At 49.8% G+C, this 27,564-nt stretch overlaps 1 protein-coding gene across 1 annotated transcript in view; it reads right to left on the bottom strand.

The window, feature by feature from the left end:
• The window catches only part of LOC148442564 (protein kinase C delta type-like), a 79,842-nt gene that overhangs the window by 28,162 nt on the left and 24,116 nt on the right, over positions 1-27,564 (bottom strand). The window contains exon 3 of the mRNA XM_088463797.1: positions 8,660-8,830. Coding sequence (XP_088319923.1) covers positions 8,660-8,830 — 171 coding nt within the window. The remainder of the gene's footprint in view (positions 1-8,659; positions 8,831-27,564) is intronic.

Raw genomic sequence — 27,564 nt, 5'->3', positions numbered from 1 at the left:
CTCTTCAGTGTGTACATCCTCATCCTCACAAAGTATTAACTCGTCCCCACTTGAATCCACCACCACAGGTCCCTCTGTACCTTCTGGAGGCTGGTCTCCCTGGAAGAGCTGATAATTCATTTTGATGAACATCATCTTCTCCACATTCTGTGGAAGCAACCTCCTACGCCTTTCGCTGACAAGGTTCCCGGCTGCACTAAACACTCTTTCGGAGTACACACTGGAGGGGGGGCAACTCAGGTAAAATAGAGCCAGTTTGTACAGGGGCCTCCAAATTGCCTCTTTTTCCTGCCAGTACAGGTATGGACTGTCTGACATGCCTACTTGGATGCTGTCACCGATGTAATCCTCCACCATTCTGTCAATGGTGACAGTATCATATGCAGTGACAGTAGACATGTCTGAAATTGTTGCCAGGTCCTTCAGTCCGGACCAGATGTCCAAACTTGGTCCTGCCTGCTCTGCATCACCGCCAGCGGGTTGCTTAGGATACCTAAGTTTTTTCCTGGCAGCCCCAGTTGCGGGAGAAAATGAAGAAGGAGCCGTTGACGTGTCACGTTCCGCTTCAGCTGACAGTGTGTTCACCAGCAGGTCTTTGCACCTCTGCAGGCTTGTGTCGGCCGGAAAGAGAGACACCACATAGGCTTTAAACCTAGGATCGAGCACGGTGGCCAAAATGTAGTGGTCTGATTTCAACAGATTGACCACCCTGGAATCCTGGCAAAGCGAATGAAGGGCTTCATCCACAAGTCCCACATGCCGAGCGGAATCGCTCCATCTTAGCTCCTCCTTCACTTTCTCCAGCTGCTTCTGCAAAAGCCTGATGAGGGGAATGACCTGACTCAAGCTGGCAGTGTCTGAACTGACTTCACGTGTGGCAAGTTCGAAGGGCTGGAGAACCTTGCACAACACGGAAATCATTCTCCACTGCGCTTGAGTCAGGTGCATACCCCCTCCTTTGCCTATGTCATAGGTGGATGTATAGGCTTGTATTGCCTTATGCTGCTCCTCCATCCTCTGAAGCATATAGAGGGTTGAGTTCCACCGCGTCACAACCTCTTGCTTCAGGTGATGGCGGGGCAGGTTCAAGAGTGTTTGCTGGCGCTCCAGTCTTCGGCACGCAGTCGCTGAATGGCGAAAGTGGCCAGAAATTTTTCGGGCCACCCAAAGCGTCTCCTGCACGCCCCTGTCGCTTTTCAGAAAATTCTGCACCACCAAGTTTATTGTGTGAGCAAAACATGGGACGTGCTGGAATTTGCCCAGATGTAATGCCCGCACAATATTGGTGGCGTTGTCAGATATCAAAAATCCCCAGGAGAGTCTAAGTGGGGTAAGCCACTGGGCGATGATTTCCCTCAGTTTCTCTAAGAGGTTGTCGGCGGTGTGCCTCTTACTGAAACCGGTGATACACAGCGTAGCCTGCCTTGTAACGAGCTGGCGTTTCTGAGATGCTGCTACTGGTGACGCTGCTGCTGTTGCTGCGTAAGGTGATACATCTACCCAGTGGGCTGTCACAGTCATATAGTCCTTAGTCTGCCCTGTTCCACTTGTCCACATGTCCGTGGTTAAGTGGACATTGTGTACAACGGCATTTTTCAGGACACTGAGGACACTTTTTCTGACGTTTCTGTACAGTCTCGGTATCGCCTGCCTAGTGAAGTGGAATCTAGACGGGATTTGGAACCGGGGACACACTACCTCCATCAATTGTCTAAATCCCACTGCACTAATGGCGGATACCGGACGCACGTCTAACACCAACATAGCAGTCAAGGCCTCAGTTATACGTTTTGCTTCAGGATGACTGCTGTCGTACTTCATCCTCCTCGCTAAGGACTGTTGGAGGGTCAATTGTTTAGTAAAAGTAGTGGTGTTCCTACTTCCTCTCTGGGATGATGAACGACTCCCAGCAGCAGCAACAGCAGCAGCAGTAGGCGTAGCAATGCAGGATCCTCCGGAGGAATCCCGGATAGGAGAGTCAGTCATGCCAGTGACATGGCCTGCAGGACTACTTCCAATCCTGACTAAGGAGGAAATTGACGAGGAGGGAGTTGACGGTGTGGTTTGCAGGCGCTTGGATACAACAGGACAACGGGATTTAGGTGTCCCTGGACTGCTTACGGTCTTAGCCAAAGTTTCTGAACTTGACAGTAACTTTTTATGAACGCGCTGCAGGTGCCGTATAAGGGAGGATGTTCCTAGGTGGTTGACGTCCCTACCCCTACTTATTTCACCTTTACATATGGTACATATGGCAAGACAGTTGTTGTCCGGATTTGGATAGAAATATTGCCAGACCAAAGAGGTGGAATGTTTGGTCTTCTGCCCAGGCATGACCGTGATGGGCTTTTTCATCCCACGGACAACAACTGTCTCCCCCGGAGCCTGATTTAAACAAACCACATCACCATCAGAATCCTCCTCGCCAACTTCCTCCTCAGCGCAAGCTACACCAGTATCCTCATCCTGTTGTACTTCAACAGTGACATCTTCAATTTGCATATCAGCAAGTGGACTGTGGGTGCTCCTTTCAGCACTTGCAGGGGGCGTGCAAATGGTGGAAAGAGCCACCTCTTCCCGTCCAGTGCTGGGAAGGTCAGGCATCGCAACCACCACCACACTTGGACTCTCCTTGGGGATTTGTGATATCTTCTTAGAAAGCACAGTTCTTCGCTGTGCTTTTGCCAGCTTAACTCTTTTGATTTTTTTAGTGGGAGGAGGGCTTCCATCGTCATGTGAAGCTGAACCACTAGTCATGAACATACTAGGGATTGACCTTAGCCGTTCCTTGCCACTCCGTGTCGTAAATGGCATATTGGCAAGTTTACGTTTCTCTTCAGCTGATTTAAATGTCTTTTTCAAGGTCATTTTCCTGAACTTTGCCATTTGGGATTGTATGTGCCCTCTACTATGACATTGGGCATCGGCCTTGGCAGACGACGTTGATGGCATGTTATTGTCTATGTCATGACTAGTGGCAGCAGCTTCAGCACTAGGAGGAAGTGGTTCTTGATCTTTCTCTATTTTATTTTTATCGGAGAAAGTTTGGTCCTCCATTTATGTTATATCAATTTGATATATACGTGCGGCTAAACACAGAAAATAATTTTTTTTTTTGGTTTGGACTGGAGTGTACTTTGGGGGTTACAGCACCCTTTAACGGTCAAGCCAGCCGGCCCTTTACTTATGACACAGGCGCACGCTTGGCACTACTTTGTTGATGCACGTGCGGCTACTGCGCACACAATTCACAAACACAGAAAATAATTTTTTTTTTGGTTTGGACTGGAGTGTACTTTCGGGGGTTACAGCACCCTTTAACGGTCAAGCCAGCCGGCCCTTTACTTATGACACAGGCGCACGCTTGGCACTACTTTGTTGATGCACGTGCGGCTACAGCGCACACAATTCACAAACACAGAAAATATTTTTTTTTTTGGTTTGGACTGGAGTGTACTTTGGGGGTTACAGCACCCTTTAACGGTCAAGCCAGCCGGCCCTTTACTTATGACACAGGCGCACGCTTGGCACTACTTTGTTGATGCACGTGCGGCTACTGCGCACACAATTCACAAACACAGAAAATAATTTTTTTTTTGGTTTGTACTGGAGTGTACTTTCGGGGGTTACAGCACCCTTAACGGTCAAGCCAGCCGGCCCTTTACTTATGACACAGGCGCACGCTTGGCACTACTTTGTTGATGCACGTGCGGCTACTGCGCACACAATTCACAAACACAGAAAATAATTTTTTTTTGGGTTTGGACTGGAGTGTACTTTCGGGGGTCACAGCACCCTTAACGGTCAAGCCAGCCGGCCCTTTACTTATGACACAGGCGCACGCTTGGCACTACTTTGTTGATGCACGTGCGGCTACTGCGCACACAATTCACAAACACAGAAAATAATTTTTTTTTTTGTTTGGACTGGAGTGTACTTTGGGGGTTACAGCACCCTTTAACGGTCAAGCCAGCCGGCCCTTTACTTATGACACAGGCGCACGCTTGGCACTACTTTGTTGATGCACATGCGGCTACTGCGCACACAATTCACAAACACAGAAAATAATTTTTTTTTTGGTTTGGACTGGAGTGTACTTTGGGGGTTACAGCACCCTTTAACGGTCAAGCCAGCCGGCCCTTTACTTATGACCCAGGCGCACGCTTGGCACTACTTTGTTGATGCACGTGCGGCTACTGCGCACACAATTCACAAACACAGAAAATAATTTTTTTTTTGGTTTGGACTGGAGTGTACTTTCGGGGGTTACAGCACCCTTAACGGTCAAGCCAGCCGGCCCTTTACTTATGACACAGGCGCACGCTTGGCACTACTCTGTTGATGCACGTGCGGCTACTGCGCACACAATTCACAAACACAGAAAATAATTTTTTTTTTGGTTTGGACTGGAGTGTACTTTCGGGGGTTACAGCACCCTTTAACGGTCAAGCCAGCCGGCCCTTTACTTATGACACAGGCGCACGCTTGGCACTACTCTGTTGATGCACGTGCGGCTACTGCGCACACAATTCACAAACACAGAAAATAATTTTTTTTTTGGTTTGGACTGGAGTGTACTTTCGGGGGTTACAGCACCCTTAACGGTCAAGCCAGCCGGCCCTTTACTTATGACACAGGCGCACGCTTGGCACTACTTTGTTGATGCACGTGCGGCTACTGCGCACACAATTCACAAACACCGAAAATAATTTTTTTTTTGGTTTGGACTGGAGTGTACTTTCGGGGGTTACAGCACCCTTTAACGGTCAAGCCAGCCGGCCCTTTACTTATGACACAGGCGCACGCTTGGCACTACTTGGTTGATGCACGTGCGGCTACTGCGCACACAATTCACAAACACAGAAAATAATAATTTTTTTGGTTTGGACTGGAGTGTACTTTGGGGGTTACAGCACCCTTTAACGGTCAAGCCAGCCGGCCCTTTACTTATGACACAGGCGCACGCTTGTCACTACTTTGTTGATGCACGTGCGGCTACTGCGCACACAATTCACAAACACAGAAAATATATTATTTTTTTAGCACTTGGGGGGAGCACCCCTGATGGACAGTGCACCCCCTGGACAACACTACAGCACCCCTTTAGGACTGGGACACTGCACAGGACTTTGGAGTGGACACAGCCCCTATGGAGAACTGACTGCACAACACAGTCCAGCCAGCCCCTATGGACTTTGAAGTAGTGGACACAGCCCCTATTAACAACAGCAGCACAGCACAACACAGCCAGCCCCTATGGACTTTGAAGTAGTGGACAACAGCAGCACTACACTACACTACACTACACAGCCCTAACTCCCACCCTCCCTCTTCACTGTCCACAGCCGAGTGAGAAAATGGCGCCGACGTGGGTACCTTATATAGGATCCAAAACCCGCGAGACTCGGAAGGCGGGATGATGACGTTTTGCCTCGATTTCAGATCCGAGTCAGGCGGGAAAAGTCGAACCTGACTCGGATCGGACTCGGATCGGGGGGGCTCGGGGGGGTTCGGATTTCAGAAATCCGAACCCGCTCACCCCTAATATCAGCAGTGGCAAAAGTTCATCCCAGATGCCTGGAGGCAAGATATCATTTAGTGCCCCCCTTATCCCCCATATTTACAGCCCTAAGTGGGGTGAATATATTGTTGGAGATGGAGGAGGTGCCACTTCAGTCCTGGCGCCCGGGGCAGGCGCCTCCATTGTCTCCCATACTTCTACCCCTGTATATCAGTAACAATATGATAAAAGGAATTATGGCCAGCTAGTTCTTAACAGTATTTCCAGGTTAGGATATCCCATCCTCATGACCTCCTATATACTCCCATGTACTAGTCCAGTAAATGCCGCCCCTCAGATTACCCCACTATTAAATGACCATCGGCTAAGATCTGTGCTATATTTAAATCAAGTAAACAGCCCAGTTCTAGCAGTGGAGGAATAGACGGGGCAGGAGATATTGCTGTAATGATATACTGGTATGTTAATTGGCTCCCCACAAAATTGACCATAGTGTGTATGTTTGTGAGCATGTGGTAAGGAATATAGATTGTAAGCTCCACTGGGGCAGGGACAGATGTGAATGGTAAGATATTCTCTGTAAAGCGCTGCGGAATATGTGTGCGCTATATAAATAACTGGTAATAAATAAATAAAAATGAATGTAATACAGAAGGCAGCACCCAATGGGAGAGATGTTACTGACATACACTCAGGTACAGCATTTATTTCTGTTGTCCTCTCTATCTTCAATAATCCCTTTATCACCAAGTGGCCTATTCAACGTCGCTTAATTATTATAAAAGCAAATGAAAATGAAAATTTTCACCTGTAATTGTAAAAATTAATTTATCAGGCCATTCATCAAGATATCACAGATATCTCCTACTTACCTTCCACTGGTGGAATGGCCCGCTGTCCCCATACACTAGTATGGGGACAGAATTCATCAAGCTCCAAAAATACATTATTTTCGGAGCTTGAGTGTGGGAGCATTCGCCATCTTGTGTATCACAACCTGCTCCTTCCCTATGGAAAGGAGGTCTGGGTTGTGAAGAGGGATCCTTTTGTATCCCTCCGCCCCTGTCCACTCCTTCCATCAGATGTCGGGGCTCCTGTGCGCATGCGTGACCTATAGGTTACACATGCGCACTAGCAGCACTGCTCCAAAAGGAGTAGTGAAAAGATTCACGACTCTGATAGGAGCAGTGATGCCGCTCGCCGTAAAGCTGATTTTCAGGTCAACTGTCACCGCACGGGAGCAATGCTGAATCGGCAAGTTAGAATGTTAATTATCGGGGTCCACAATAATTAACGTCATGAATAGACCCCCAAGTGATGTAGATACCGTTTACAAGCAGTTTTGAAAATGTATTATATATATATATGGTGCCAGCATATTCCGTTGTGCTTTACATCTTGATGAGATTTAATTTTTAAAAAGAAAAGTCACAGCAGAATATTAGCATACAGTCAGGTGCATAAATATTGGGACATTGACAGAATTCTCATATTTTGGCCTCTATTCACCACCACAATGGCTTTGAAATGAAACAAACAAGATGAGCTTTAACTGCAGACTTTCAGATTTAATTTGTGGGTAATTACATCCAAATCAGGTGAACGGTGTAGGAATTACAACGGTTTCTATATGTGCATCCCACTTTTTAAGGGGCCAACAGTAATGGGGCTATCAACTCAAAAGCTATTTCATGGACAGGTGTGGGCTATTCCCTCGTTATTTCATTATCAATTAAGCGGGTAAAAGGTCTGGAGTTGATTCTAGGTGTGACATTTGCATTTGGAATCAGTTGCTGTCGACTCTCAATATGAGATCCAAAGAGCTGTCACTATCAGTGAAGCAAGCCATCATTAGGCTGAAAAATCAAAACAAACCCATCAGAGAGATAGCAAAAACATTAGGTGTGGCCAAATCAACTGTTTGGAACATTCTTAAAAAGAAAGAACGCACCGGAGAGTTCAGCAACACCAAAAGACCCGGAAGACCACGGAAAACAACTGTGGTGGATGACAGAATAATTATTTCCCTGGTGAAGAAAAACCCCTTCACAACAGTTGGCCAAATCAAGAACACTCTCCAGGAGGTAGGTGTATATGTGTCAAAGTCAACAATCAAGAGGAGACTTCACAAGAGTGAATATAAAGGGTTCACCACAAGATGTAAACCATTGGTGAGCCACAAAAACAGGAAGACCAGATTAGAGTTTGCCAAACAACATCTAAAAAAGCCACTACAGTTCTGGAACATCATCCTATGGACAGATGAGACAAAGATCAACTTGTACCAGAGTGATGGGAAGAAAAGAGTATGGAGAAGGAAAGGAACTGCTCATGATCCAAAACATACCACCTCATCAGTGAAGCATAGTGGTGGTAGTGTCATGGCGTGGGCATGTATGGCTGCCAATGGAACTGGTTTCCTTGTATTTATTGATGATGTGACTGCTGACAAAAGCAGCAAAATGAATTCTGAAGTGTTTCGGGCAATATCATATGCTCATATTCAGTCAAATGCTTCAGAACTCATTGGACGGCGCTTCACAGTGCAGATGGACAATGACCCGAAGCATACTGCAAAAGCAACCAAAGAGTTTTTTAAGGCTAAAAAGTGGAATGTTATGCAATGGCCAAGTCAATCCCCTGACCTGAATCCGATTGAGCATGCATTTCACTTGAAGACAAAACTGTAGGGAAAATGCCCCAAGAACAAGCAGGAACTGAAGACATTTGCAGTAGAGGCCTGGCAGAGCATCACCAGGGATGAAACCCAGCGTCTGGTGATATCTATGTGTTCCAGACTTCAGGCTGTAATTGCCTGCAAAGGATTTGCAACAAAGTATTAAAAAGTGAAAGTTAGATTTAGGATTGTTTAGTTTGCCCCATTACTTTTGGCCCCTTAAAAAGTGGGAGGCACATATAGAAACCGTTGTAATTCCTACACCGTTCACCTGATTTGGATGTAATTACCCTCAAATTAAATCTGAAAGTCTGCAGTTAAAGTCTGTTTCATTTCAAAGCCGTTGTGGTGGTGAATAGAGGCCAAAATATTAAAATTCTGTCAATGTCCCAATATTTATGCACCTGACTGTATATGGTACGTATGGATACTAAGCAATAAAGAAGCAATCACAGCAGTACCTTGGTCTGCAGAGCAAAGTAGGCATGTGTGAGGAAGGTGCTCCCATGTGCAACTTCTAACACCCTCCGTTCCACAAATGCGAGTTCTTTGCCCTCGGCGAGCAGATCCCTCTTCTTGATGACCTTGACAGCCAACAACTGGCTGCTACGTGAGTCTGCTGCCAACAGGACCTAGAGGAAATATCACAGTGTCAGCCTCATAAACAACACAGGAACATGAAGGCAAATGTGTTGTTGTCCATCAAGCAGTGGCGTAACTAGGGTATATGGAGCCCAGGGCACATTTTAAAATGGAGCCCCCCCCTCCTATGTGGCGCGAAGAGAAAAGAGGTGTGGTCACAAGGGGCATGGCCTCGTAAAAATGGGGCATGTCAACATGACACACAGCTCTCTCTCATCACTCTGAACATTCCTTTCCATTCCATATGCACCTTAATGCAGTGCCCCCAGTAGTGGTCCCCCTTATGCAGGCCCCCAGTAGTGTCCCTAATACAGTTCCCCCAGTATGCAATGTCCCCAGTAGTGATTCCTCTTATGCAGGCCCTTAGTAGTGCCCTTTATGTAGCCCCATTAGTTCCCCTTATACAGCCCCAATTAGTTCCCCTTATACAGTGCCCCCAGTAGTGGTCCCCCATATGCAGGCCCCCAGTAGTGATCTCCCTTATGCAGTGCCCCATGTAGTGGTCCGCCCTATGCAGTGCCCCCAATAGTGGTCCCCCTTATGCAGGCCCCCAGTAGTGCCCCCAGTAGTGGTCTCCCGTATGCATGCAAGTAGTGATCCCCCATATGCAGTGCCCCTTGTAGTGGTCCCCCTTATGCAGGCCCTCAGTAGTTATCCCCCCTATCCAGTGCCTCTTATACAGTACCCCCAGTAGTGTTCCTCCTTCTGCAGTCTCCCAGTAGTGATCCCCCTATCCAGTGCCCCTTATACAGTGCCCCCTGTAGTGGTCCTCCCTATTCAATGCCCCCAATAGTCCCCCCCATGCAGTGCCCCCAGTAGTGGTCCCCCTTATGCAGGTCCTCATTAGTGATCCCCCTATCCAGTGCCCCTAATACAGTACACCCAGTAGTGTTCCCCCTTCTGCAGGCACCCAGTAGTGATCCCCCTATCCAGTGCCCCTTATACAGTGCCCCCTGTAGTGGTCCTCCCTATTCAATGCCCTCAATAGTCCCCCCATGCAGTGTCCCTAGGAGTAGCCCCCTCCCCAGTAGTGGGTCCTCCCCCCGATGCAGTGCCCCAGTAGTAGCCCTCTCCCCAGTAGTGCCCCCCCCCCACCCCAATGCAACACATGAGTTAAAGAAAAACCACTTACCTTAATCCCGGCTCCTGCTCCCACCGTCGTCCACACCACCGTAGTCCTCCTGGACTGGCGCGCTCTGCATTATGGGAGAGACGTTGTGACGTCTCTCCCGTTACCCACTGCAGGAGCCGGAAGACCAAGCTCATGAGTGAGCTCCAGCCCGCCTCTTGCAGCGGGCACGGCAGCCAGTGAGAGTCTGTCTGACTGTCATTGGCTAGTGATTAACACACACATTGCTGCCGGGCGGCGGCGATGTGTGTGCAGCAGCAGCAGCCAATGAGAGTCTGTCTGACTCATTGGCTGCTGGCTGATTAACACACACATCGCCGCGCGCGCTGGCGCCGATATGTGTGTAAATACACCAGCCGGAGCACGCCTCCCACCCTCCGCCTGGCGTTATTGGGTAGGCGCTTAGGGGGAGGGAGGGGGCTCGGCTGTGTGTGCAGCACAGGACCGGTGCTGGGCGCATGGAAGCCTAGCACCGGTCCTGAGTAAATGTGTAGCAGTGACCGCACTCACTGCGGTCAGCGCTACACTGGCTATCTAGGGCAGGTCGGTACCGTGGTTGGCGGTGACCCCCTGTGCCACGGGTCCCACGGCATCCAGGGCACGTGCCCGCTCACCCTGCCCTAGTTATCCCACTGCCAACAAGGATGATGTATCATTTACTATTTTATTAAATAAGACAGAACAATAAGATACTTTTGGTCTGCACTGTCATTTTCCTCAACCCATTATACAATTTAGCTAAGGCCGCGGACGTGAGGATGAGGCTCCAAGTGGACCTGGGACAAGTACTTTGTATATGTACCTCCCTCCACCCCCTCTCAGCTTCTCTGTCTGCTGGAGAAAAAGTTTGCAGCCACTGATGTGAGGAGTTGTATGAATGTAAATCAGTCTGTGCTAAGGCCCTGATTCAGAGCCGGACGCTCTAACAGAGTGCTCGCTCTGAATCAGGGCCGGTCTTGTTTTTTTTTAGAACGGCCTCCTGGCTGCTCGCATAGCTGTGGGTGACCACCCACAGCTATAGCGAGCGGCCAGGAAGATGGTCGCGATGGTCAAGACCATCACGATCATCGGGCTTGCGACGAGACCCTTGTGGTAGGGTCTCGTTGCCGCAAGCCCCAGAGAGATTTCGGCTCTAACAGAGCCGGAATCTCTCCACTGACATCACTTGATGTCAGTGGGGCCGGCCCCAAACGGTAGGCATTCACATGGGAACGCCTGTTTGGGCAGCCACCCCCTGGCCCGCCCACCAAAGGGGGCGTGCTGTCACTCAACATCGACAGCACGTCCCCTTTGGTACGAGACCCGGAGCGACGGAGTGCCCGTCGCTATCCGGGTCTCGCGCATGCGCATGACGAAGCCGGCTCCGTCGTGCGCATGTGCTCTGGGCCACCCTCGACCCGGTTGCGAGCGCTGAGTGTGCATTAGATGCAGTAAGTGTGCATTAGATGCAGTATTGTACCTAGTTTTCCCACTTTGCACTAGGGGTGTGCACCGGCCACTTTTCGTGTTTTGTGTTTTGGTTTTGGATCTGGATCTTTCTTCGTGTTTTGGATCTGGATTGGTTTTGCCAAAACCACCCTTCCGTGTTTTGGGTTCTGGGTTTTGTGTTTTGGATCTGTATTTTTTTGAAAAAAAGCATAAAAACAGCTAAAATCACAGAATTTGTAGGTTTTTCTGCTCCTATGCTATTATTAACCTCAATAACCTTAATTTCCACTCATTTCCAGTCTATTCTGAACACCTCACACCTCACAATAGTGTTTTTATGTCCAAAAGGTTGCACCGAGGTAGCTGGATGACTATGCTAAGCGACACGAGTGGGCGGCACAAACACGTGACCCATCTAGGAGTGACACTGCAGTGGCAGGCAGGATGGCAGTTAGAAAAACTAGGCCCCAAACTGTACATAATGCAAAGAAAAAAAGAGGTGCAAGATGGAATTGTCCTTGGGCCCTCCCACCCACCCTTATGTTGTATAAACAGGACATGCACACTTTAACAAATCAATCATTTCAGCGCCAGGGTCTGCCACACAACTGTGGCTGAAATGATTGGTTCGTTTGGGCCCCCACAAAACAAGCTGGCAATTAATGTGTCCCTGCACAAACTGGCTCTACGGAGGCAAGATGTCATCCTCATCCTCCTCATCCACCGATTCCTCACCCTCTTCAGTGTGTACATCCTCATCCTCACAAAGTATTAACTCGTCCCCACTTGAATCCACCACCACAGGTCCCTCTGTACCTTCTGGAGGCTGGTCTCCCTGGAAGAGCTGATAATTCATTTTGATGAACATCATCTTCTCCACATTCTGTGGAAGCAACCTCCTACGCCTTTCGCTGACAAGGTTCCCGGCTGCACTAAACACTCTTTCGGAGTACACACTGGAGGGGGGGCAACTCAGGTAAAATAGAGCCAGTTTGTACAGGGGCCTCCAAATTGCCTCTTTTTCCTGCCAGTACAGGTATGGACTGTCTGACATGCCTACTTGGATGCTGTCACCGATGTAATCCTCCACCATTCTGTCAATGGTGACAGTATCATATGCAGTGACAGTAGACATGTCAGAAATTGTTGCCAGGTCCTTCAGTCCGGACCAGATGTCCAAACTTGGTCCTGCCTGCCCTGCATCACCGCCAGCGGGTTGCTTAGGATACCTAAGTTTTTTCCTGGCAGCCCCAGTTGCGGGAGAAAATGAAGAAGGAGCCGTTGACGTGTCACGTTCCGCTTCAGCTGACAGTGTGTTCACCAGCAGGTCTTTGCACCTCTGCAGGCTTGTGTCGGCCGGAAAGAGAGACACCACATAGGCTTTAAACCTAGGATCGAGCACGGTGGCCAAAATGTAGTGGTCTGATTTCAACAGATTGACCACCCTGGAATCCTGGCAAAGCGAATGAAGGGCTTCATCCACAAGTCCCACATGCCGAGCGGAATCGCTCCGTCTTAGCTCCTCCTTCACTTTCTCCAGCTGCTTCTGCAAAAGCCTGATGAGGGGAATGACCTGACTCAAGCTGGCAGTGTCTGAACTGACTTCACGTGTGGCAAGTTCGAAGGGCTGAAGAACCTTGCACAACACGGAAATCATTCTCCACTGCGCTTGAGTCAGGTGCATACCCCCTCCTTTGCCTATGTCATAGGTGGATGTATAGGCTTGTATGGCCTTTTGCTGCTCCTCCATCCTCTGAAGCATATAGAGGGTTGAGTTCCACCGCGTCACAACCTCTTGCTTCAGGTGATGGCGGGGCAGGTTCAAGAGTGTATGCTGGCGCTCCAGTCTTCGGCACGCAGTCGCTGAATGGCGAAAGTGGACAGAAATTTTTCGGGCCACCCAAAGCGTCTCCTGCACGCCCCTGTCGCTTTTCAGAAAATTCTGCACCACCAAGTTTATTGTGTGAGCAAAACATGGGACGTGCTGGAATTTGCCCAGATGTAATGCCCGCACAATATTGGTGGCGTTGTCAGATATCACAAATCCCCAGGAGAGTCTAAGTGGGGTAAGCCACTGGGCGATGATTTCCCTCAGTTTCTCTAAGAGGTTGTCGGCGGTGTGCCTCTTACTGAAACCGGTGATACACAGCGTAGCCTGCCTTGTAACGAGCTGGCGTTTCTGAGATGCTGCTACTGGTGACGCTGCTGCTGTTGCTGCGTAAGGTGATACATCTACCCAGTGGGCTGTCACAGTCATATAGTCCTTAGTCTGCCCTGTTCCACTTGTCCACATGTCCGTGGTTAAGTGGACATTGTGTACAACGGCATTTTTCAGGACACTGAGGACACTTTTTCTGACGTTTCTGTACAGTCTCGGTATCGCCTGCCTAGTGAAGTGGAATCTAGACGGGATTTGGAACCGGGGACACACTACCTCCATCAATTGTCTAAATCCCACTGCACTAATGGCGGATACCGGACGCACGTCTAACACCAACATAGCAGTCAAGGCCTCAGTTATACGTTTTGCTTCAGGATGACTGCTGTCGTACTTCATCCTCCTCGCTAAGGACTGTTGGAGGGTCAATTGTTTAGTAAAAGTAGTGGTGTTCCTACTTCCTCTCTGGGATGATGAACGACTCCCAGCAGCAGCAGCAACAGCAGCAGCGGCAGCAGTAGGCGTAGCAATGCAGGATCCTCCGGAGGAATCCCGGATAGGAGAGTCAGTCATGCCAGTGATATGGCCTGCAGGACTACTTCCGATCCTGACTAAGGAGGAAATTGACGAGGAGGGAGTTGACGGTGTGGTTTGCAGGCGCTTGGATACAACAGGACAACGGGATTTAGGTGTCCCTGGACTGCTTACGGTCTGAGCCAAAGTTTCTGAACTTGACAGTAACTTTTTATGAACGCGCTGCAGGTGCCGTATAAGGGAGGATGTTCCTAGGTGGTTGACGTCCCTACCCCTACTTATTTCACCTTTACATATGGTACATATGGCAAGACAGTTGTTGTCCGGATTTGGATAGAAATATTGCCAGACCAAAGAGGTGGAATGTTTGGTCTTCTGCCCAGGCATGACCGTGATGGGCTTTTTCATCCCACGGACAACAACTGTCTCCCCCGGAGCCTGATTTAAACAAACCACATCACCATCAGAATCCTCCTCGCCAACTTCCTCCTCAGCGCCAGCTACACCAGTATCCTCATCCTGTTGTACTTCAACAGTGACATCTTCAATTTGCATATCAGCAAGTGGACTGTGGGTGCTCCTTTCAGCACTTGCAGGGGGCGTGCAAATGGTGGAAAGAGCCACCTCTTCCCGTCCAGTGCTGGGAAGGTCAGGCATCGCAACCACCACCACACTTGGACTCTCTTTGGGGATTTGTGATATCTTCTTAGAAAGCACAGTTCTTCGCTGTGCTTTTGCCAGCTTAACTCTTTTGATTTTTTTAGTGGGAGGAGTGCTTCCATCGTCATGTGAAGCTGAACCACTAGTCATGAACATACTAGGGATCGACCTTAGCCGTTCCTTGCCACTCCGTGTCGTAAATGGCATATTGGCAAGTTTACGTTTCTCTTCAGCTGATTTAAATGTCTTTTTCAAGGTCATTTTCCTGAACTTTGCCATTTGGGATTGTATGTGCCCTCTACTATGACATTGGGCATCGGCCTTGGCAGACGACGTTGATGGCATGTTATCGTCTATGTCATGACTAGTGGCAGCAGCTTCAGCACTAGGAGGAAGTGGTTCTTGATCTTTCTCTATTTTATTTTTATCGGAGAAAGTTTGGTCCTCCATTTATGTTATATCGATTTGATATATACGTGCGGCTAAACACAGAAAATAAATTTTTTTTTGGTTCGGACTGGAGTGTACTTTGTGGGTTACAGCACCCTTTAACGGTCAAGCCAGCCGGCCCTTTACTTATGACACAGGCGCACTCTTGGCACTACTTTGTTGATGCACGTGCGGCTACTGCGCACACAATTCACAAACACAGAAAATAATTTTTTTTTGGTTTGGACTGGAGTGTACTTTGGGGGTTACAGCACCCTTTAACGGTCAAGCCAGCCGGCCCTTTACTTATGACACAGGCGCACGCTTGGCACTACTTTGTTGATGCACGTGCGGCTACTGCGCACACAATTCACAAACACAGAAAATAATTTTTTTTTGGTTTGGACTGGAGTGTACTTTCGGGGGTTACAGCACCCTTAACGGTCAAGCCAGCCGGCCCTTTACTTATGACACAGGCGCACGCTTGGCACTACTTTGTTGATGCACGTGCGGCTACTGCGCACACAATTCACAAACACAGAAAATAATTTTTTTTTTGGTTTGGACTGGAGTGTACTTTCGGGGGTTACAGCACCCTTAACGGTCAAGCCAGCCGGCCCTTTACTTATGACACAGGCGCACGCTTGGCACTACTTTGTTGATGCACGTGCGGCTACTGCGCACACAATTCACAAACACAGAAAATAATTTTTTTTTTGGTTTGGACTGGAGTGTACTTTCGGGGGTTACAGCACCCTTAACGGTCAAGCCAGCCGGCCCTTTACTTATGACACAGGCGCACGCTTGACACTACTTTGTTGATGCACGTGCGGCTACTGCGCACACAATTCACAAACACAGAAAATAATTTTTTTTTGGTTTGGACTGGAGTGTACTTTCAGGGGTTACAGCACCCTTTAACGGTCAAGCCAGCCGGCCCTTTACTTATGACACAGGCGCACGCTTGGCACTACTTTGTTGATGCACGTGCGGCTACTGCGCACACAATTCACAAACACAGAAAATAATTTTTTTTTGGTTTGGACTGGAGTGTACTTTCGGGGGTTACAGCACCCTTTAACGGTCAAGCCAGCCGGCCCTTTACTTATGACACAGGGGCACTCTTGGCACTACTTTGTTGATGCACGTGCGGCTACTGCGCACACAATTCACAAACACAGAAAATAATTTTTTTTTAGGTTTGGACTGGAGTGTACTTTCGGGGGTTAAAGCACCCTTAACGGTCAAGCCAGCCGGCCCTTTACTTATGACACAGGCGCACGCTTGGCACTACTTTGTTGATGCACGTGCGGCTACTGCGCACACAATTCACAAACACAGAAAATAATTTTTTTTTGGTTTGGACTGGAGTGTACTTTCGGGGGTTACAGCACCCTTTAACGGTCAAGCCAGCCGGCCCTTTACTTATGACACAGGCGCACGCTTGGCACTACTTTGTTGATGCACGTGCGGCTACTGCGCACACAATTCACAAACACAGAAAATAATTTTTTTTTAGGTTTGGACTGGAGTGTACTTTCGGGGGTTACAGCACCCTTAACGGTCAAGCCAGCCGGCCCTTTACTTATGACACAGGCGCACGCTTGGCACTACTTTGTTGATGCACGTGCGGCTACTGCGCACACAATTCACAAACACAGAAAATAATTTTTTTTTTGGTTTGGACTGGAGTGTACTTTCGGGGGTTACAGCACCCTTAACGGTCAAGCCAGCCGGCCCTTTACTTATGACACAGGCGCACGCTTGGCACTACTTTGTTGATGCACGTGCGGCTACTGCGCACACAATTCACAAACACAGAAAATAATTTTTTTTTTGGTTTGGACTGGAGTGTACTTTCGGGGGTTACAGCACCCTTAACGGTCAAGCCAGCCGGCCCTTTACTTATGACACAGGCGAACGCTTGACACTACTTTGTTGATGCACGTGCGGCTACTGCGCACACAATTCACAAACACAGAAAATAATTTTTTTTTGGTTTGGACTGGAGTGTACTTTCAGGGGTTACAGCACCCTTTAACGGTCAAGCCAGCCGGCCCTTTACTTATGACACAGGCGCACGCTTGGCACTACTTTGTTGATGCACGTGCGGCTACTGCGCACACAATTCACAAACACAGAAAATAATTTTTTTTTGGTTTGGACTGGAGTGTACTTTCGGGGGTTACAGCACCCTTTAACGGTCAAGCCAGCCGGCCCTTTACTTATGACACAGGGGCACTCTTGGCACTACTTTGTTGATGCACGTGCGGCTACTGCGCACACAATTCACAAACACAGAAAATAATTTTTTTTTAGGTTTGGACTGGAGTGTACTTTCGGGGGTTACAGCACCCTTAACGGTCAAGCCAGCCGGCCCTTTACTTATGACACAGGCGCACGCTTGGCACTACTTTGTTGATGCACGTGCGGCTACTGCGCACACAATTCACAAACACAGAAAATAATTTTTTTTTGGTTTGGACTGGAGTGTACTTTCGGGGGTTACAGCACCCTTTAACGGTCAAGCCAGCCGGCCCTTTACTTATGACACAGGCGCACGCTTGGCACTACTTTGTTGATGCACGTGCGGCTACTGCGCACACAATTCACAAACACAGAAAATAATTTTTTTTTAGGTTTGGACTGGAGTGTACTTTCGGGGGTTACAGCACCCTTAACGGTCAAGCCAGCCGGCCCTTTACTTATGACACAGGCGCACGCTTGGCACTACTTTGTTGATGCACGTGCGGCTACTGCGCACACAATTCACAAACACAGAAAATAATTTTTTTTTTGGTTTGGACTGGAGTGTACTTTCGGGGGTTACAGCACCCTTAACGGTCAAGCCAGCCGGCCCTTTACTTATGACACAGGCGCACGCTTGGCACTACTTTGTTGATGCACGTGCGGCTACTGCGCACACAATTCACAAACACAGAAAATAATTTTTTTTTGGTTTGGACTGGAGTGTACTTTCAGGGGTTACAGCACCCTTTAACGGTCAAGCCAGCCGGCCCTTTACTTATGACACAGGCGCACGCTTGGCACTACTTTGTTGATGCACGTGCGGCTACTGCGCACACAATTCACAAACACAGAAAATAATTTTTTTTTGGTTTGGACTGGAGTGTACTTTCGGGGGTTACAGCACCCTTTAACGGTCAAGCCAGCCGGCCCTTTACTTATGACACAGGGGCACTCTTGGCACTACTTTGTTGATGCACGTGCGGCTACTGCGCACACAATTCACAAACACAGAAAATAATTTTTTTTTAGGTTTGGACTGGAGTGTACTTTCGGGGGTTACAGCACCCTTAACGGTCAAGCCAGCCGGCCCTTTACTTATGACACAGGCGCACGCTTGGCACTACTTTGTTGATGCACGTGCGGCTACTGCGCACACAATTCACAAACACAGAAAATAATTTTTTTTTGGTTTGGACTGGAGTGTACTTTCGGGGGTTACAGCACCCTTTAACGGTCAAGCCAGCCGGCCCTTTACTTATGACACAGGCGCACGCTTGGCACTACTTTGTTGATGCACGTGCGGCTACTGCGCACACAATTCACAAACACAGAAAATAATTTTTTTTTAGGTTTGGACTGGAGTGTACTTTCGGGGGTTACAGCACCCTTAACGGTCAAGCCAGCCGGCCCTTTACTTATGACACAGGCGCACGCTTGGCACTACTTTGTTGATGCACGTGCGGCTACTGCGCACACAATTCACAAACACAGAAAATAATTTTTTTTTTGGTTTGGACTGGAGTGTACTTTCGGGGGTTACAGCACCCTTAACGGTCAAGCCAGCCGGCCCTTTACTTATGACACAGGCGCACGCTTGGCACTACTTTGTTGATGCACGTGCGGCTACTGCGCACACAATTCACAAACACAGAAAATAATTTTTTTTTTGGTTTGGACTGGAGTGTACTTTCGGGGGTTACAGCACCCTTAACGGTCAAGCCAGCCGGCCCTTTACTTATGACACAGGCGAACGCTTGACACTACTTTGTTGATGCACGTGCGGCTACTGCGCACACAATTCACAAACACAGAAAATAATTTTTTTTTGGTTTGGACTGGAGTGTACTTTCAGGGGTTACAGCACCCTTTAACGGTCAAGCCAGCCGGCCCTTTACTTATGACACAGGCGCACGCTTGGCACTACTTTGTTGATGCACGTGCGGCTACTGCGCACACAATTCACAAACACAGAAAATAATTTTTTTTTGGTTTGGACTGGAGTGTACTTTCGGGGGTTACAGCACCCTTTAACGGTCAAGCCAGCCGGCCCTTTACTTATGACACAGGGGCACTCTTGGCACTACTTTGTTGATGCACGTGCGGCTACTGCGCACACAATTCACAAACACAGAAAATAATTTTTTTTTAGGTTTGGACTGGAGTGTACTTTCGGGGGTTACAGCACCCTTAACGGTCAAGCCAGCCGGCCCTTTACTTATGACACAGGCGCACGCTTGGCACTACTTTGTTGATGCACGTGCGGCTACTGCGCACACAATTCACAAACACAGAAAATAATTTTTTTTTGGTTTGGACTGGAGTGTACTTTCGGGGGTTACAGCACCCTTTAACGGTCAAGCCAGCCGGCCCTTTACTTATGACACAGGCGCACGCTTGGCACTACTTTGTTGATGCACGTGCGGCTACTGCGCACACAATTCACAAACACAGAAAATAATTTTTTTTTAGGTTTGGACTGGAGTGTACTTTCGGGGGTTACAGCACCCTTAACGGTCAAGCCAGCCGGCCCTTTACTTATGACACAGGCGCACGCTTGGCACTACTTTGTTGATGCACGTGCGGCTACTGCGCACACAATTCACAAACACAGAAAATAATTTTTTTTTTGGTTTGGACTGGAGTGTACTTTCGGGGGTTACAGCACCCTTAACGGTCAAGCCAGCCGGCCCTTTACTTATGACACAGGCGCACGCTTGGCACTACTTTGTTGATGCACGTGCGGCTACTGCGCACACAATTCACAAACACAGAAAATAATTTTTTTTTTGGTTTGGACTGGAGTGTACTTTCGGGGGTTACAGCACCCTTAACGGTCAAGCCAGCCGGCCCTTTACTTATGACACAGGCGCACGCTTGGCACTACTTTGTTGATGCACGTGCGGCTACTGCGCACACAATTCACAAACACAGAAAATATATTATTTTTTTAGCACTTGGGGGGAGCACCCCTGATGGACAGAGCACCCCCTGGACAACACTACAGCACCCCTTTAGGACTGGGACACTGCACAGGACTTTGGAGTGGACACAGCCCCTATGGAGAACTGACTGCACAACACAGTCCAGCCAGCCCCTATGGACTTTGAAGTAGTGGACACAGCCCCTATTAACAACAGCAGCACAGCACAACACAGCCAGCCCCTATGGACTTTGAAGTAGTGGACAACAGCAGCACTACACTACACTACACAGCACTAACTCCCACCCTCCCTCTTCACTGTCCACAGCCGAGTGAGAAAATGGCGCCGACGCGGGTACCTTATATAGGATCCAAAACCCGCGAGACTCGGAAGGCGGGATGATGACGTTTTGCCTCGATGTCAGATCCGAGTCAGGCGGGAAAAGTCGAGCCTGACTCGGATCGGACTCGGATCGGGGGGGCTCGGGGGGGTTCGGATTTCAGAAATCCGAACCCGCTCACCCCTACTTTGCACATATAGACTTGAATTATCTACCACTTATTTTAACAAAGGATTTGCTGCAGCTCAAATACTGTATGTGATTGGCTGAGCCGTGTAAGAGATCGCTCCTGCTTAGCTACCTATTACCTTTCCCTACTCACTGGAGCTTAAATCATTTGGTGTAGGGACAGTCAGGTGCTTCTCGGGAGTGAACCATTCATTCGAAGGGGCAGATTCAATTAGCCGTGAGTCATTACGTTTGTTTTGTTAGCTAAAGTACCCGGAACTATTCAGTTATAGACACTTGAGCAGCTCAGAGCCAGCAGGTAGCAGTGGTGCCAAAAGGGGGAGCGGGTACTGTTTACCGAGGCCTGGGCTTGTGTGAGGGACCCGGTAGGGGCCCAGGGTTGCCCCCTTCCCCTGTAACATTTCTGGAGATCGCTACCGCTGAGCAGCACCAGCATCCTCTTTCTGAGTGATGTGTGAGGGGATGTGTATCTTTTCATTTGCCCCCAGGACCCAGGGGCATTTCTAGAGAGGAGGGGGCCCATGTGCAGTCTCCGACACGGGCCCCCTCCTCTCTGTCCGGCGACCGGCAGCGTACTGAGCTGTGTGCAGTCAGCACCGGAGTTATAGACTCTGCGCCCAGACTCTATAGAGTATGTGCTGGTCACCGGGAAAATGGCCGCAGCGGCCATTTTCCCTGTACTGTGCATGCGCATGCGCAAACGATTGTAAAATGGCTGCGCCTGCCATTTTCCGGTCGTTTTTGCAATGATGAACCCCCGCACCGATGTGGACTCCGGTAGGTAAATAATATTATAGGTGCAGGGTGTGCCCCGCGCACCCTGGACCTATTATGCAGACGCCCCTGCCAGGATCTCTTGTTGGCCCTGGCAGTTAATGCTAATTTCTCCTCGTACCTCTGGATGCTGGAAGCATAAATAAGCTTTAGCTGCTGTTTCTGGGCTGCTTGTGGGTTTGTAATTGAATAGCTCTGAGCACATTTGTAGGGGGACAGACCGCAAGACTCAATCTGTGGCTAATTTCATCTGCCCCATATGTTTTTTCTCTTTCCCATATGGATTACCATATTCCCCAGCATAAGAAAGAAAGAAGATGCTAGGTAGGTATTTATTATGGGCGCAGCATTGTTTTCCTGAACAACTATTTATTAGTTATGCTTTTCTGTATAATCAGTGACATGATTTATTTCCTTGTAATCAGGGACATGCTTTATGTCTTTATAATCAGGGACATGCTTTATGTCTTTATAATCAGGGACATGCTTTATGTCTTTAGGCTCAAGAGCATACTTTATTTGTTTAGACCATAGTTTTTATTTGATTATTGATGCAATATTTATTGTAATATATTTTCATAGTACTACCCTGGTATCCAATGGCCAGGGGTAAAAGGAGAGGCCTGGAAGCTTAGATATTAAACCCCTCATCTGATTTCTGTTTGCAAACTGCATTCTAATCCACAGTTTAGTACATTTACTCTTGTAATACTTTCTACTTCAGGGTCCATAGGGTTCCACAGGATACCTTGGGGTATAGGTGTGACGTCAGTCATCGGGCACCATAGAGTTAAGCTTTCAGCCTCCCAGGATGCACTAGGGTCCCCCTCCTATACCCCGCCCCCGAGCCAAGGCATCTCAGTTTCGTTTGGTGCCCGGCCGGAGTCGGGTGCACCTGTTGGAGTGGGGGCTAGAAGAGCCCCTGAAGCTTTTTCTTCATGCAGCTGTGGCTGCACATCTGGATGAACAGCATGGACAGTCAGTCCTGACGTCCATGCTGTCTTCCCTACACCCCCGCCGGTACCAGAACGCCGGTACCGATCCGGGGATGCTGGTGAGCATCTGGGGTCACAGCTAGCGGTGACCCCAGATGTTCCGGACCATGGCCGGATTCAAGGGGGACAGCAGGTAAGCAGCGGGGTCCCGCGGTGGGTCCCCGCTGTCACATGGTCCAGAGTCCCCAGGCAGGGGGCTCCCTGGGGACTGGCTGCAGCGTGGAGCCAGGTATTGAACCTGCGCTTCCACTACCCCCTGGGACAGCGGACCGCAGCAGAGCGGTAGCGCTGCGGCGTCCCGGGGGTTAAATGCATGCCAGGAGAATGCGCCTTCCCTGTCTCACAGCCGGCGCCTCCCCCGCTGCACACAGCCCTCTCTGCACACTGCCGACTGGTCCTGTAGCAGCGCTCCTCCCCCAGGCCAGCCTCCTCTCTGCTCCTCGGCGGCCATCTTTCCACCGCATGGTGAACGCTGCTGGAAGCGCTGGACGGAAGCATCGGGGTCTGGGTCCCCCCGCATACCTCTCCTCGATTTGGGTCAGGTCTGTGTATGCTGCGCTGTGTCCTACCAGGCCCTGTGTCTGCGTAGTTGAGTGATCAGCGCTGTTAGTGCAGGAATTGATTTTTCTTTGCATTGTATGTGACTGTGCTAGCGCTGCTGCCTGTAACTTTTGTTCTAACTGTCAGCTTTATTACTGTCCCTGTCCTTTCTGCTAAGCCCTTGCGGTGCGGTGCTGCAGGGTGGTCTCTCGCCTATTTAATATATAATTGGTGAGAGGGGTCACATACTTGGTGCCATCATGTCTGAAAGTGATTTTCCTCTCCGACTACAGTGTGCTACGTGTAAAGTACCGTTAGCGGAGGGGGCCTCTGCCGGCAGTGTTTGTCTTTGGCGCAAACTATTACGGTTACAGCACCGGTACAGGAGCCGCCCTGGGCTTGTTTCGCTCAGGCGCTTACAACCTTAGTGGGCCAGTTAGCTCCGCAGCCCGCGTTTACGCCAATGGGTTTGTCCCAGCGGTCAGTGGTGTCGTCACCCATGCAGGGTTTCCCACGACAATTGCTGGTACCCCACAGTCTCCCTATTTCCCCGCTCCCGGTTTCTCAAGAGCCAGCGTGGGTTAACTCCCTGACGAGTTCTGTACAGCACTTGTCGGATGTGTTGCAAGGGGAGTCTGTGATGCGGCCACATAAACGTGGCGTCTCTGTCGGCTCCTTATGAGGATGATGAGGGGACGTCTGATGATGGGGAGATTCTGGATCCTTACGATCAGGAACCTCTCCATACTAAGGATGCTGACGCTAAGTCCAAGGTATATATTCCTGGACTTATTCGGGCAGTCCGCACAACCTTGGTGATTGAGGACGAAGTTCCCCCAGCGGCTAAATCCAAGTATGCCTTTTTTAAAGATGTGAAGGGCGATGCCACAGTCTTTCCTCTTTCGGGTCAGTTAGTGGACCATTTAGAGGAGGCATGGAAACAGCCTGGCAAAAGATACCAGCCACAGAGGCGCCTGGCAGTGGCTTATCCGTTCGCGGATAATTATTTTGCAAAGTGGGAATCCCCTCCACAGGTGGATTCTCACGTGACCCGTCTTGTCCGTAGTGCCACATTGCCGATGCCATCCATGTCCTCCCTTAAGGATGCTACAGACCGCAAGGTGGAGATCTGCCTGAAATCAGCTTATTCCCTTGCGGGGGGGCAGCACGGCCGGCTATCGCCATTTGCTGGGTTGCCAGAGCGATGGAGCGCTGGGCGGATTCATTAGAGGCGTCTTTTGATTTCGACGGTCCTGCCGAACAGGTGGAGTTGATTGGTAATCTCCGTGATTCGGCCACTTATATCAACGAGGCGGCCTTAGACATTAGTACTCTGGTGTCTAGAATTTCTTCAGCAACGGTGGCTGCTCGTCGCACCTTGTGGCTGCGATCCTGGAAAGCGGACGCAGATTCCAAAAAGGGTTTGGAGGCGTTGCCATTTACCGGAGAAGTTCTCTTCGGTCCGGATCTGGACAAGATTGTGGCCACACTGGCGGCAGCCAAATCGGCTTGTCTCCCATCGGCCGCTGCTCCTTCTGGTTCTGGACCATCGTCCTTTCGGTCTTATAGGGCCCAGGGCAGGCCCAAACCACAGTCTTTTCCTCGACAGGCTGGCCCTAAGAAATCGGCCAAGCCCTGGAAGCAGGCATGGAGTACCAGACGTCCGGCCCCTAAGCCAGATGGCAAGCCTGCGGCCTGACGGTCCGGGCCTCCCTTTGGGGGATCCCGAAGTGGGAGGCCGCCTGCTGCAGTTCGCCCAGTGTTGGTCGGTCACTACGACAGACACTTGGGTTCTCGAGGTGGTCTCCCACGGGTACGCCCTCTCTTTCCGGTACAGACCCCCGGCTCGATTCTTCACCACGGGTCTACCATCAGACCGGAACAAGGCTACGGAGCTGCGGAAGGTATTTCTACACTATGCTCCAGGCTGGAGTTATAGTGCCTGTTCCATTCTCCCAGAGGGGCCAGGGTTTCTATTCAAATCTTTTTTTGGTACAGAAACCCAATGGGTCGTATCGTCCGATTCTCAACCTCAAGGCTCTCAACAAGTCTTTGCGGGTACCGAAGTTTCGGATGGAGACCCTACGGTCCATCATTCTGACGCTGGAACCGGGGGACTACATGGTGTCATTGGACATACAGGACGCTTACCTGCATGTCCCTATTCTTTCATTCTAATCAATATATTGGAACTCCGTGTGATCTTCAATGCTCTCCAGCAGGCACATCGGGTTCTCCAGGGTCGTCCGGTACAGGTCCAGTCGGACAACGCTACCACCGTGGCCTACATAAACAGGCAAGGAGGAATCCGAAGTCGGGCGGCTCTCGTGGAGGTCTCTCGGATCCTGGTATGGGCGGAGCGCAATCTTCCGGCCATATCAGCGGTCTTCATCCCGGGAGTGCTAAATTGGGAGGCGGACTTTCTAAGTCTCCAGGACGTTCATCCGGGGGAATGGTTCCTGCACCCGGACATTTTTCAACTGCTGGTGAACAGATGGGGTCTTCCAGAGATCGACCTCATGGCGTCCCGGCACAACAACAAGTTGCCGGTGTACGGGTCTCGCACAAGAGACGAAGGGGCGTCTCTGGTGGATGCTCTGTCCGTCAGGTGGACGTTCCGGTTCGCATACCTTTTCCCTCCGGTCTCCCTTCTTCCACGGGTAATCCGGAAATTCAAACAGGAAGGAGGGACGCTCCTGTTGATAGCTCCCCCGTGGCCCAGACGGCACTGGTTCTCAGACCTTCAGGGTCTGTCCGTGGATAGTCCTCTGCGGTTGCCGCTACGACCGGACCTTCTGTCACAGGGTCCTTGTCTTCACCCGGACCTGACTCGGCTGTCTTTGACGGCGTGGCTGTTGAGACAGCCATGCTGAGGTCCAGGGGGTTTTCCAGCTCTGTGGTGCGTACCATGTTACGAGCTCGGAAGCCGTCTTCCGCGAGGATATACCATCGCGTGTGGCATACGTTCTTCCAGTGGTGTCGACTGAGAGGTTATGCACCGCGGGAATTTCATCTGTCTCGGATACTCGCCTTCCTACAAGCGGGACTAGATCATGGGCTTCGCCTTGCTTCTTTGAAGGTACAGGTTTCGGCCCTGTCTGTCTGGTTTCACCGTAGGATTGCTACAATCCCGGATGTGCGCACCTTTATGCAAGGTGTTCTCCGCATTCAGCCGCACTTTGTTCCACCTGTGGCGCCTTGGGATTTGGCTGTGGTCCTGAGGGCTCTCCAGGGACCGCCGTTTGAACCACTGGGCTCAGTGGATCTTAAATGGCTAACAGGTAAGACTGTTTTCCTTCTGGCTATTGCTTCAGCCAGACGTGTTTCTGATTTAGGGGCTCTTTCTTGTAAACCTCCTTTCTTAGTTTTTCATGGGAACAGGGCAGTGCTCCGTACTCGGCCCGAGTTTCTTCCCAAAGTTGTTTCCCAGTTTCATGTTAACGAGGAAATAGTTGTTCCGGCCTTTAACTCACCTGGTCTTTCAGTGGGTGAGGCCTCTTTGGATGTTGTGCGGGCCTTAAGGACTTATGTTGACCGCACTTCTTCGTTTAGGAAGTTGGACGCCTAGTTTGTCCTCTATCGCTTCCGTAAAAAGGGTTGGCCTGCTTCAAAGCAAACTTTGGCGGCCTGGATCCGTATGGCTATTTCTGAAGCTTACCTTCTGTGAAGGCTCATTCCACTAGGTCTGTGGGTCCTTCGTGGGCAGCTCGACGTGGTGCCTCTGCAGTCCAGATCTGCAAGGCTGCTACGTGGTCCTCTGTCCATACCTTCGTGAGGTATTACAGGTTTGACACCTTCGCCTCTCAGGATGCTTCCTTCGGGCGGCGGATTCTCCTTTCTGCACAGGAGCGTCCCCACCCTTAAAGGATACTGCTTTGGGACATCCCCAAGGTATCCTGTGGATACCCTATGGACCCTGAAGTCGAAAATATGAGATATGGTAAGAACTTACCCTTGTTATCTCTATTTCTATGAAGTCCATAGGGTTCCAAAGGACTCCCGCCCTGTCGCACCTGTGCTGCAGATGGGCTTTGCTCTGGTCACCGGTTTTTCCGTCTCCCTCTGGTGAGAATGTGATTCTTGTGTGTGTGTGTGTCCAGATCTTTTTTCTCTCTCTTCCTTCTCCTCCTCCGGCCTATGGCTTGGTAACTAACTGAGGTGCCTTGGCTCGGGGGCGGGGTATAGGAGGGGGACCCTAGTGCATCCTGGGAGGCTGAAAGCTTAACTCTATGGTGCCCGATGACTGACGTCACACCTATACCCCAAGGCATCCTGTGGAACCCTATGGACTTCGTAGAAATAGAGATAACAAGGGTAAGTTCTTACCATATCTCATATTTTTAATGCCACAGATTTGTACCTTGCAGGTTGCATTTC

The sequence above is a fragment of the Taudactylus pleione genome, unplaced genomic scaffold (genome assembly GCF_031769625.1).
Source record: "Taudactylus pleione unplaced genomic scaffold, aTauple2 ptg001458l, whole genome shotgun sequence".
NCBI lineage: Eukaryota > Metazoa > Chordata > Amphibia > Anura > Myobatrachidae > Taudactylus > Taudactylus pleione.
This window is presented reverse-complemented; position numbering and strand designations above follow the sequence as displayed.